Raw genomic sequence first — 13,022 nt, 5'->3', positions numbered from 1 at the left:
ACCAGGACCAACCCTGCTTAGCTTCAGAAGCAAGCCAGCAGTGGGATGCAGGGAGGCTAACCATGTTGAAGGATACCAGATTTGACTCATAATGAGGCTAACCATGTGGAAGGATACCAGATTTGACAACTACAGCTACTGTACATGCCATCATGAAATGGATTAGTGCAAGCCCTGCTCTTGTAATGAAGGTAGGCCTTAAAGATGACATGCACAGTTGAGAGACATTATTGGCAAATATCACTGTCATCAGGGTGTGTAGAAAGGAATATTTTAAGGTTATTTGATTACATTTCTAAATACATGTTGCTTAAAATAAATAATAATAATAATAAATAATTTTGCATCTTTATTTAGCCGCCTTACATATAAAACCATATTTGTTCATCAAAAATTGTGAATAACTCACCACAGGTTAATGAGAAGGGTGTGCTTGAAAGAATGCACATAACTCTGCAATGTTGGGTTGTATTGGAGAGTCTCAGTCTTAAGTCATTTTCCACACAATTTGTATTTAGTTTTCATGCTAGTGATGGCCAAGAATCCACTCTCGCATAGGTATGTGGTAGCAAAAGGCATCAGCTTACAGCAGGACACTCTGAGCGCCACCGTATCCAAAATTCTGGCAGTGGTTTCTGATTTAAATAAAATTTTCACAACTGCTTGTTGCAATTTCAATGAGGTTATCTTGTTCAGATATCGGTAAGTGGGCTGGAGGTAGGGCATGAAAGTGATAACGAATCCAGTTGTTTTTGTTGTCCGTTTCGGGAAAGCACCTGCATAATTGCACACCCAGCTAACTCAAGTACTTCGCTGTATCACATTTGACAATGATGAAAAGACCTGTGTGTTGTTCTTAATGCAGACAGAGAAGAGCTCCAGCTTCTTAATCATAGCTTCAATTTTGTACCGCACATTGAATATAGTTGCGGAGAGTCCCTGTAATCCTAGATTCAGATCATTCAGGTGTTAAAAACATCATCCAGATAGGCCAGTCGTGTGAGAAACTTGTCATCAGGCACAGACTGTGTCATCATGCAAGTGCTAAAGAAAACTAAGCTTGTATCAATTTTAAATCAAACGTGTCAATACTTTCCCCCTTGATAACAAGCGCACTTCTGTATGTAGTAAAAGCATTACATGGCCCCTGCCCATATCAATTGCATAATGCAGAAAATACCCAAGAGTTCAGGTGCCTTACTTTTTACAGGATCCCCCCCGTGGTTGAGCTAACGTAGGCTAATGTGATTAGCATGAGTTTGTAAGTAGCAAGAAAATTTCCCAGGACATAGACCTATCTGATATTGGCAGAAAGCTTAAATTCTTGATAATCTAACTGCACTGTCCAATTCACAATAGCCATTACAGTGATATAATACCATGCTATTGTTTGCACAGTTATGAACTTGAAAAGTTATTAATAAACCAATTAGGCACATTTGGGCAGTCTTGATGCAAAGGTTTGAACATAAATGCAATGGTTCATTGGATCAGTCAAAAACATTGCACATACACTGCTGCCATCTACTGGCTAAAATCTAAATTTTGCCTGGGATGGAATCATACATTGTGGCCTTTCTCTTGCATTTCAAAGATGATGGTACAAAAAAAACGGTAGATTTTTTTTTTCCTCTGTATTTTTTTTACCAGATCTAATATGTTATTTTCTCTTACATTCATTTCACATTTTCACAAACTTCAAAGTGTTTCTTTTCAAATGGTATCAAGAATAGGCATATTCTTGCTTCAATGCCTGAGCTACAGGCAGTTAGATTTGGGTATGTCATTTTAGGAAAAATTGAAAAAAGGGTCCAATCCTTAACTTCTTAAGGTATAGGGGGCAGCATTTTCACTTTTGGATAAATAGCGTGTCCAATTTCAACTTCCTGCTACTCATTCATATTATTAGTAGATTTGGATAGACAACACTCTGAAGTTTCTAAAACTGTTTGAATCATGTCTGTGAGTATAACAGAACTTATGTAGCAGGCAAAACCCAGAGGACTAACCGTTCAGATTTTTTTTTTTAGGTCTCTGTCTGTTCAGTGGGTTCTCATTGGCAATGGGTTCTCATTGGTTTTTTTCTGGATCAAACGCTCCAAATAAATTGACATTTTGGATATATATGGACGGAATTAATCGAACAAAAGGATGAATTGTGATGTTTATGGACATATTGGACTGCCAACAAAATAAGCTTGTCAAAGGTAAGGCATGTTTTATATTTTATTTCTGCGTTTTGTGTAGCACCTGCCGGGTTGAAATATGCTACCCTCTTTGTTTACTGTTGTGCTATCATCAGATAATAGCCTCTTATGCTTTCTCCGAAAAGCCTTTTTGAAATCTGACATGTTGGCTGGATTCACAACGAGTGTAGCTTTAATTTAGTATCTTACATGCGTGATTTAATGAAAGTTTGATTTTTATATCGTTTTATTTGAATATTCCGCGCTGCATTTTCCCTGGCTTTTGCCCAAGTGGGACGCAAGCGTCCCCTATACCATAAGAAGTTGAGGTTTTAAGTTAAGAAAGTTAACCATTTTCACTGTACTGTCCAAAATGTCTTTCAAGCTGTCAGGCATTCCCTTGGTAGCAAGAGCCTCTTGGTGTATGCTGCAGTATATCCAAGTGGCATCGGGAGCAACTGCTTGCACGAGCGTTACCACTCCACTATGTCTCTCTGTCATGGCTTTTGCACAATCAGTACAGATAACACATCTTGACCACCAACGTCCATTTGATGTCACAAAGCTGTCCAGTACTTTAAAATATCCTCTCCTGTTGTCCTGGTTTCCAGTGGTTTGCTGAAGAGGATGTCTTCCATAATTGAACCCCCATAAACATAACGGACACATACCAGGAGCTGTGCCAGGCCCCGTCTGTTGACTCATCCAGCTGTAATGCGTAGAATTCACTGGCTTGTATGCAAAACAGTAATCGTTTCAAAACATCTCCTGCCATGTTACTGATGCGTTGTGAAACAGTGATGTTTGATGAAGGCATTGTCTGTATAGTTTTTTTGGCCATTTCCCACGGCATTGTTCCCAGCCATATCCGTGGCAGCAGAAAGAAGTCCTCCACAATAGTATGGGTCTTGCCTGTCCTAGCCACTAGGTAGCTCACCATATAAAGACGCTTCTAGCCCCTTATTAATGTTATTGGTTGCTTTTATTACATATCTTACTACTCGAAAGTCATCTTAATTGTCACTCAAAAAACTCCTGTGGCTTTTTTTTCAAATTGGCATGTTTCGTTTCTAAATGTCTGCGCAAGAGTGAAGGCTTCACGCGAGAGAGTAAAGGTTAATGTGATTGGATGTTAATTATTTGACTAGGCTACCTGTATTTGACATTGTGTTGTTATTTCGCTGAACACTGGATAGTTTAGTTTTATTTTTGGCAGTGAAACAAGGCTACTCAGGCGAGAAAAAAACATCACCCAAATGTATTGCCCCATTGGAAAATCTGAATGGACTGTTTGAAAATGTGAATCACATGTTTTATTTTGCTGTACCCCCGACGGCGTTGCAAACCCCAGTTTGGGAGTAGCCAAGTTAGAGGTTGCCAGTTACACATGCAATACAAATTCACCATTATGGTTTAGATTCAGAATGAGGAAGGAGTAACTCCCTATCAGAAAGGACCAATCAAGATATTAATTGGCCACAGCTGAAGTTGGGTACTACCCTGGGCCCGGTTTCCCGATAGCGATGGAATGAGTGTTTTAACAATCCAGCTTTACTGCAACGGCCGAAGATGTAATGTGGTTTCACAAAACATGTTCACTAAGTGTGTCTTTGAGGCATGTGTCGATACTGATAGGATCTAAATGAAGGCAGCGCTGCCCTTGGATTAGCCTTTCGCCATTCAAATTTGACCATTTAGAGTAATTCCAAATTACTGACGACAGATCAGCTTCTAGAAAGATACTGTCACCTATGGCCTCAAATATTGAGGTGGCTTATTCTAATGATTGCTTACTCCTATAATTATGCACTAAATCAAGATTTTGCACATCATTGCGCACATGTTGTTAGCCGACTCATCGTGAAATATGTTGTGGCAAAAATGAGACGGCCTACAATTAGCAAATTAATAATGAATGAACAATTGAATTCAATAGGCCTATGTAGCCTAATACTGTAGGCTACCGGTAATTAACTTTTAATGCAGTCATCTCGGTTTTCATTTGAAGCATCTTTTTATCTATCACTTGTTTGTAACATCTGCAAAGACATTGGCAACTTTGTATTCGTAGTCAACTTCGTTGTGAAGTTATCGGCGGTCACAGAGAGATAGAATCAAGATGTTTATCTATGTTTAAAGGAGATCTTCTGTGTATAAAGTGACGTGGTAAGGAGGAAACACATCTAATGATGGATTTTGGTATTCTATGAGTGTTTTCAAGTGCATCTTTAGTAACAGTGGGTTTGGGAGATAGCTCGGAGATTCAACAATGCTCCTACGAGGGTTGGATTTAGCCTCAACATGCTTTTGGGAAAGCTGGCCCAGATTATGCCTTTAAGTTTGACTTGGTCTTTGGGAAACCCATAGATGAGCATACAATGGTGAATGTGCGAGCCTCTGATTTTCGAGTTTTCTGCTATGATGAATATTGGATTGGAATTGCAGATGATGTGGATGATTCAAACTTGGCCGTGAAGGTGAAATTCAAGCATTCAAGTTTCCAGCAAGGTAATTTTCTTGGCCAAACAGAGAGGATATGTCATGTACCAAAAACAAGCACAATCTCCCCCCCTAAGGCACCAACCACTGCAACTGGTCGCCAATATCATTTGGGATGTAGCGACATCACTCCAATAGAAGATGCACTGAAGCAAGAAAATAAAGTGAAAGACTAAATGAAGAATTAGTAGTCCTCTTGGCAGTTTTTTTGATTTCATATGAATGCATCTGGACAAACCCATTGTTCTAACTTTAACTCTTCCCTCTACATTTTATAAATCATTATCATTTGAAGGTTAAGTTTTGAATTAACATTGAGGGAACACCATCTAGTGGTTAGAGCCTGGTAAGGTAACACTTTATTTGGATAGTCCATCCGTAGATGCTCTATAGCAGGTATTCCCAAATTGGGGTACGTGCAATGCCGTCGGGAGTACGGAAAAATAAAAATGTGATTCAAAGACACAAATATATAATAATAATGTGTGTGTGTGTATATATATCATTTTATTTTTGGCAGTGAAACGAGGCCACTCAGGTAAGATAAAAAAAATATATATTTATTCCTTAACTGAGTAGCCTCGTTTCACTGCCAAAAATAAAATTAAACCATCTAGTGTTAAGCCAAATGACAACACAATGTCAAATACTGTAACGCTCAATGAGTGAATAGGTGTAGAGTCAGGCGCAGAGAGCAAAGGATGCGGGAAAACACGCTTTAATGTCCGAAAATAATCACAGGAACAAAAATAGTATACCAAACCAGGTATAACTACAGAACAAAAGTACCCTATCGTGAAAATACAAGGACAGCGAGAAACCCAAATGAAAACACTAACCACTCTAACACATACAGATGAACAAGCCCGCACAAACAGAAGCGGGCTGAACGAACTTAAATAACCCCACCCTAACAACCAAACAAGGAACAGGTGAACCCAATTAGACAAAACCAAACGAACACAGAACAAAGGATCGGTGGCAGCTAGTAGACCGGCGACGACGACCGCCGAGCGCCACCCGAACAAGAAGGGGAGTCACCTTCGGTAATATTCGTGACAAATACAGGCAGCATAGTCAAATAATTAACATCAAATCACATTAACCGTTACTCTCTTGTGGGAATTCCACTAACTGTCCATATGTAGCCAAATGTAGCTGCTGCTCATTCTGTTTGCTCAAAAATGGATAAATGGTGAAAAAAAGTAAGGCCTGCGTCCATAGAGATACATACCAGCTCTACTGGTAGTACTGCTACTACCAGCAGTACTACACCTGCACCTGTCGACGACACAAGTTGTTCTGCTTCCATGAGCACATCCAGTGCTAGCATCAGTAATTCTACATTTGCCCTGCTAGCATGCACACTGACAGTTGTGAATCTGATGCAGCCGAAGAGCACCTGCCCCCTTACCCGGGAACCACCGAACAGACAGGGACGTTGGACTATCGAAGAGGTGCAAATATGATGAGAAATACATTGATTTGGGGTTCATTTATAATGGGAGTAGTGCCTTTCCTCAGCCACAGTGTGTTATATGTGCAAAAGTACTATCTCACAACTCAATGAAACCTTCACTCTTGCGCAGACATTTAGAAACAATACATGCCCATTTGAAAAATAAGCCACATGAGTTTTTTGTGACAATGAATGACTTTCGAATAGTAATATGTATAAAAGCAACAGATACCATTAATAAGAAGGGGCTAGAAGCGTCATATGGTGAGCTACCGAGTGGCTAGGACAGGCAAGCCCCATACTATTGTGGAGGACTTAATTCTTCCTGTTGCCACGGATATGGCTGGGACAATGCTGTGGGAAAAGACCCAAAAAACTATTCATCAAACAACACTGTTTCACGACGCATCAGTGACATGGCGGGAGATGTTTTGAAACAATTACTGTTTCGCATACAAGCCAGTGAATTCTATGCATTACAGCTGGATGAATCAACAGACGTGGCGGGCCTGGCACAGCTCCTGGTATGTGTCCGTTATGTTTATTGGGGTCAATTAAGGAAGACATCCTCTTCAGCAAACCACTGGAAACCAGGACAATATTTTTAAAATACTGGACAGCTTTGTGACATCAAATGGACATTGGTGGTCAAGATGTGTTGGTGTCTGTACTGATGGCGCAAAAGCCATGACAGGGAGACATAGCGGAGTGGTAACGCGCATGCAAGCAGTTGCTCCTGACGCCACTTGGGTACACTGCAGCATTCACCGAGAGGCTCTTGCTGCCAAGGGAATGCCTGACAGCTTGAAAGACGTTTTGGACACTACAGAGAAAATGGTTAACATCGTTAAAGCAAGGACCCTGAACTCTCGTATCTTCTGCACTATACAATGATATGGACAGCGACCATGTAACGCTTTTACAACATACAGAAGTGCGCTGGTTATCAAGAGGCAAGATATTGACACGTTTTTTGAAATTGAGAAACAAGCTTAAAGTTTTCTTTAATGACCATAATTTTCACTTGTCTGACTGCTTGAATGATGACAAGTTTTTCACACGACTGGCCTATATAGGTGATGTTTTTTCTCATCTGAATGATCTGAGTCTAGGATTACAGGGACTCACCGCACCTATATTCAATGTGTGAGGCAAAATTGAGGCTATGATTAAGAAGTTGGAGCTCTTCTCTGTCTACATTAACAAGAACAACACACAGGTCTTTCCATCATTGTCAAATGTGATATAGCGAAGCACCTGAGTGAGTTGGGTGCGCAATTACGCAGGTACTTTTCCGAAACGGATAACACAAACAACTGGATTCATTATCCCTTTCATGCCCTTTCTCCAGTCCATAACAAGAGAGCCTCATCGTAACTGCAACAAGCGATTCTGTGAAAATTGAATTTAAACAGAAGTCACTGCCAGATTACTGGATTGGGCTGCGCTCAGAGTGTCCTGCCTTGGCAAATCGCGCTGTTAGCTTGTTAGGGAGGATGTTCCTGTGGCGGGATCAAATCAGCGGATATTTTAGAGCGCCACCTATTGTTTTCGATAAAACTCAAACTTTCATTAAAACACAAATGCAAGGTAGTGAATTAAAGCTACACTCGTTGTGAATCTAGCCACCAAGTCAGATTTGTAAAATGCTTTTCGGCAAAAGCATGAGAAGCTATTATCTGATAGCATGCACCCCCCAGAATACCAGACCGTCAACAAAACAACAGATTTTGCGGTAGCCGGCGCTACCCAAAACGCAGAAATAAAATATAAAACATTCATTACCTTTGACGAGCTTCTTTCTTGGCACTCCTATATGTCACATAAACATCACAATTGGGTCTTTTTCCCGATTAAATCCGTCATTGTATACCCAAAATGTGATTTGCTGAAGACCGGTCTGATCCAGAAAAATGTCACTTAACATGACGCAACGTCAATTTTTAAAATTACAAAAGTTACCTATATACTTTTACAAATCACTTCAAATTACTTTTCTAAACCAACTTTAGGTATTAATAAACGTTAATAATCTATTAAATTGATCATGGGGCGATCTGTATTCGATAGCAGCAAGTCTTGAAATCATCGTCCATGTTTTCACATTCAAAACATCCTGTGGTGAGCCCAAAGAAAGGAAATGCGTCACGTTTCCAAACCAAGGATAAAGCAGCCCCTAAATGACAGCATTGGCGACATCGTGTGGAAGCTGTAGGCGTTTACAGGGGCTTGACATGTATTTTCTTCAGCCTTAGACAATACATTGACTGGCGGATGGATATTATTTTTGTGTTTTTGGTGAGCAGTTTTTCGAAGGATTTTGACTCCTAAACAAGTTATGTTCTAGCCACAGACACGATTGAACCAGTTTTAGAGACTTCAGGGTGTTTTCTATACACACACACTTATCATATGCATATACTATATTCCTGGCATGAGTAGCAGGACGCTGAAATGTTGCGCAATTTTTAACAAAAAGCTGCGAAAATTCGCAGCCTCCTTATTAAGAGGTTTTAAGGCACTGATACCCTTTGCAACCGCGTACCTATGTGAGCGTGGATTCTCGGCCCTCACTAGCATAGGAACTAAATCGAGGCACAGACTGTGTGTGGAAAATTATTTAAGACTAAGACTCTCTCCAATACAACCCAACATTGCAGAGTTTTGTGCATCCTTTCAAGCACACCCTTCTCATTAACCTGTGGTGAGTTATTCACATTTTTCGATGAGCAAATAAGGTTTTATATGTAAGATGGTTAAATAAAGAGCAATTATTGATGATGATGATTTATTATTATTATTATTATTATTTGTGCCCTAGTCCTATATGAACAAGCCGGGTTGTGACAAAAACTCACACTCATTCTTATGTTAAATGTATCGTATAATGTGTGTGGCAGGCTTATAATGATGGCCAAAATTAACATTGACAATAATATAGTGATGGCCAAAAACAACATTCACAATAACATTGTGAAGAACAAGGCTTGCTAGGGGGACAAAGCAATGCTTGTTGTAAGGACAACATGTAGACGGCCTAGGCTAACTAGTTAGAAGCGTGGGGGCTGGTGGCTAGCAAATCATATCTCATGTAAACAGCGCAATAAGCTAGCTAGCTAGTTAGAATCCTTGCGGCTACCAGATAGCAATACTGAGCACAGTAGAACGCTATAGCCACGAAGCTAGTGGGGCATTAGCTAGCTAGCAGCTACCTCATGGTCAAGGTGCCGTGGCTAGCTCAGTGCTGTCTGAATAAAACTGTATGGGGGCAGAGATAGTGTGCTCCTGCGACCGAATGAGCCACGAGGCTGAGACCGTCGCTCTGGTTAAAATTAACGGGAGAACTTAGGTTAAATTGTGCGAGAGAAGGTAGCTAACAATGCTAATGTGTTGCAGGTAGGGTATGCTAGTGAGGTTAGCGTGCCTCTCAGCGAGCTTACCAAGTTAGTCTAAGCTTTGCAGCGTGGGATAATCGAGTTGCAATAGCTGGCCATGAAGCAAGCTACCAATGGAGACTGAGAAGTAGAAAGGAATTTTTACACAAAACAAAACTCTTTCGGTCAGTACTCAACTTCTCGACAGGGTCCGAAGACCTATGCTTGGCAGCGATGTCCTTTAAGGTTCACTTGTGAGCAGTTAAGTAGGAAAACCGGGATCCAGTCAATCTGAGGAGAGCTTCTCTTTGTGAGGAAGAGAAGCGAGAATAACCAGAGGTCTGGAGAGTACCTCATTTTAAGGAGGTGATGGGCTCACATCATTTGCCACTCTACCGGTCTGTCTCCAACAGATTCTTTTGATTGGTTATTCCAAGAGTAGGTGATCTTAGCGAATCCCCATTGTGAGATATCAAAACAAATAATTGTAAAGAGAACTTTGTTCATTGTCTTTCAAGGTTTGCCATACAGTATCTCTGATCTCTATGTTCGTTTTCTTTCATTTGTCTCTGTCATTCTGTCATTCTCTGTACAGCCTATCACAGTGACACACCTCCATGGCATTAGCAGTGGTATAAAGTAACTAAGTAAAAATACTTTGAAGTACTTAAGTTGTTTTTGGGGGTATCTATCTTACTTTACTATTTATATTTTTGGCAACTTTTACTTTTATACTACATTTCTAAGGAAAATATGTACTTTTTTACTCCCATACATTTTCCCTGACACCCAGAAGTACTTGTTACATATTTGAATGTTCAGTCAGGACAGCAATATGGTCCAATGCACGCACATATCAATATAACGTGTTGTCATCCCTACTGCCTCTGAACTGGCATACTCACTAAACATACATACTGCGTTTGTAAATTATGGCTGAGTGTTAGTGTGCCCCTGGCTGTCCTTAAATAAATAGAAATGCTGCCCGTTTTGCATAATATAAGGAATTTGTAAGGAGCATATAGCATTTTATTTTTACTTTTACTCAAAGATGACAACTGATACTTTTTCAACCACTGTACTTAATTATATTTAATACCAGATACTATTACTCAAGTAGTATTTGACTGGGATGACTTTACTTTTACTCAAGTATGACAATTGAGTACTTTTACCACCACTGAGCATTAGTTAGCTCCAATTATGTCTGATGGAGAAAACAGCTGTTTTCCACACCCTGGTAATTTGTTTGTTTTAGTCTTAGCCCACTTCCTGCTGTTAAGAACACACACAACCCACACAGCAGTGGAGATGTCAGAGTAACATCTTTGTGATGCTTAATGTATTCTTAACAAGTCTCAGTGGAATTATAAAGTTCTATAAAATACATTTATACAGCATTAGAGATTCTGTCTCAGATTCTAAAGGGTCTTGTTACATCAATGCATTTAGTTTGTTGCATTAAATGAAGCTAATATTCCATTGCTTCCTCTCTTGCTACCTCTCTCGCTACCTCTCTCTCTCTCGCTACCTCTCTCTCTCCCCCCAGTGCTGTATTGATAACTATGAGGAGATGGTAAAGATCCTGTTGAATCGTAGTGCCAGTGTAAACGCCCAGGACAATGAACTTTGGACCCCGCTACATGCTGCTGCCACCTGTGGACATGCAGGACTGGTCAAGGTCCTCATACAACAGTAAGACAGTGGCTTAGTCACACTACATATAACACTGCAGCTTTCCATCTATATGTCTTGTATTTATTAATGTCAGATCTGTATTTTATTTGGTCCAAGACTATTACAGTACAGTGAGAGCATACATTTTTACTATGTTTTTGATCCCTGAGGAGATTAAACCCATGACCTTGGCATTGCTATCGCTATGCTCTAACCAATTAAGTCATACTTATCTCTTATTGGTTTTCCACCTTCCCAGTGGAGCAGACCTGTTAGCTGTGAACTCTGACGGCAACATGCCCTATGACCTGTGTGAAGATGACCCTACCCTGGACATCATCGAGACCGCAATGGCCAATCGAGGTGAGCGAATAAAAAAATATATATACTGTTTTGATATGTCAGTCGGCTTTCACTGTAGCACCTGAAGTCCCAGTTCTCTGATATCATCAATAATATAGCTGAACGGTAGAGCAGTGGAGGCTGGTGACTTGAAAAATGTCGGAGGATGGGAGACCCGCGGAATAGGCGTGGACTGCACGGAGACGACAAAGCGTGTTTCAGAGATGATCTTTTTTTAAATTATTATTTTTTTAACCTGAAACCATTTAATAAAGACATTTATAGTAAAATATTATTGGGCTACTAACACAGTGTTGGCAAGGGATCACAGCAGTGATTGATTGAGTGTATCTATCAATCAATCAAATGTATTTTTAAAGCCCTTCTTACATCAGCTGATGTCACAACGTGCTGTACAGAAACCCAGCCTAAAACCCCAAACAGCAAGCAATGCAGGTGTAGAAGCACATTGGCTAGGAAAAACTCTCTAGAAAGGCCAGAACCTAGGAAGAAACCTAGAGGAACCAGGCTGAGTGGTGGCCAGTCCTCTTCTGGCTGTCCCGGGTGGAGATTATAACAGAACATGGCCCAGATATTCAAATGTTCATAGATGACCAGCAGGGTCAAATAATAATAATCACAGTGGTTGTAGAAGGTGCAACAGGTCAGCACGTCAGGAGTAAATGTCAGTTGGATTCTCATAGCCGATCATTCAGAGTATCTCTACCGCTCCTGCTGTCTCTAGAGAATTGAAAACAGCAGGTCTGGGACAGGTAGCATGTCCGGTGAACAGGCCATTGTTCCATAGCCGCAGGCAGAACTGTTGAAACTGGAGAAGCAGCACGACCAGGTGGACTGGGGACAGCAAGGAGTCATCAGGCCAGGTAGTCCTGAGGCATGGTCCTAGGGCACAGGTCCTCCGAGAGAGAGATGACCAGCAGGGTCAAAATTCACAGAACACCGGATAAGACGGGAGAAATACTCCAGATATAACAGACTGGCCCTAACCCCCCGACACAAACTATTGCAGCATAAATACTGGAGGCAGAGAAAGGAGGGGTCGGGAGACACTGGCCCCATCCGACGATACACCCGGACGGGGCCAAACAGGCAGGATTTAACCCCAACCACTTTGCCAAAGTACAGCCCGCACACGACTAGAGGGATATCTCCAACCACCAACTTACCATCCTGAGACGAGGCTGGGTATAGCCCACGAAGATCTCCCCCACGGAACAGCCCAAGGTGCGGTGCCAACCCGGACAGGAAAATCACATCAGCGACTCAACCCACTCAAGTGGTGCACCCCTCCTAGGGATGGCATGGAAGAGCACCAGTAAGCCAGTGACTTAGCCACTGTAATAGGGTTTGAGGCAGAGAATATGAGTTGAGGTTTTCGGAGGCTTGACTTCAGTGCAGGACAGGTTGAGATGTTCAGGGGCTTAGGCTTCAATGCAGGACAGGCTCACCATGGATGGATGGTGT

General features: G+C 41.1%; 1 protein-coding gene across 1 annotated transcript in view; it reads left to right on the top strand.

Annotated features, from left to right (window-relative positions):
- The window catches only part of LOC112254151 (protein phosphatase 1, regulatory subunit 16B), a 120,354-nt gene that overhangs the window by 88,943 nt on the left and 18,389 nt on the right, over positions 1-13,022 (top strand). Inside the window, exons 4-5 of the mRNA XM_024426432.2 lie at positions 11,068-11,213; positions 11,455-11,558. Coding sequence (XP_024282200.1) covers positions 11,068-11,213; positions 11,455-11,558 — 250 coding nt within the window. The remainder of the gene's footprint in view (positions 1-11,067; positions 11,214-11,454; positions 11,559-13,022) is intronic.

Source organism: Oncorhynchus tshawytscha, linkage group LG07 (assembly GCF_018296145.1).
Source record: "Oncorhynchus tshawytscha isolate Ot180627B linkage group LG07, Otsh_v2.0, whole genome shotgun sequence".
NCBI lineage: Eukaryota > Metazoa > Chordata > Actinopteri > Salmoniformes > Salmonidae > Oncorhynchus > Oncorhynchus tshawytscha.
Note: the sequence above shows the minus strand (reverse complement) of the source record. Positions and strands in the feature narration are given on the sequence as shown.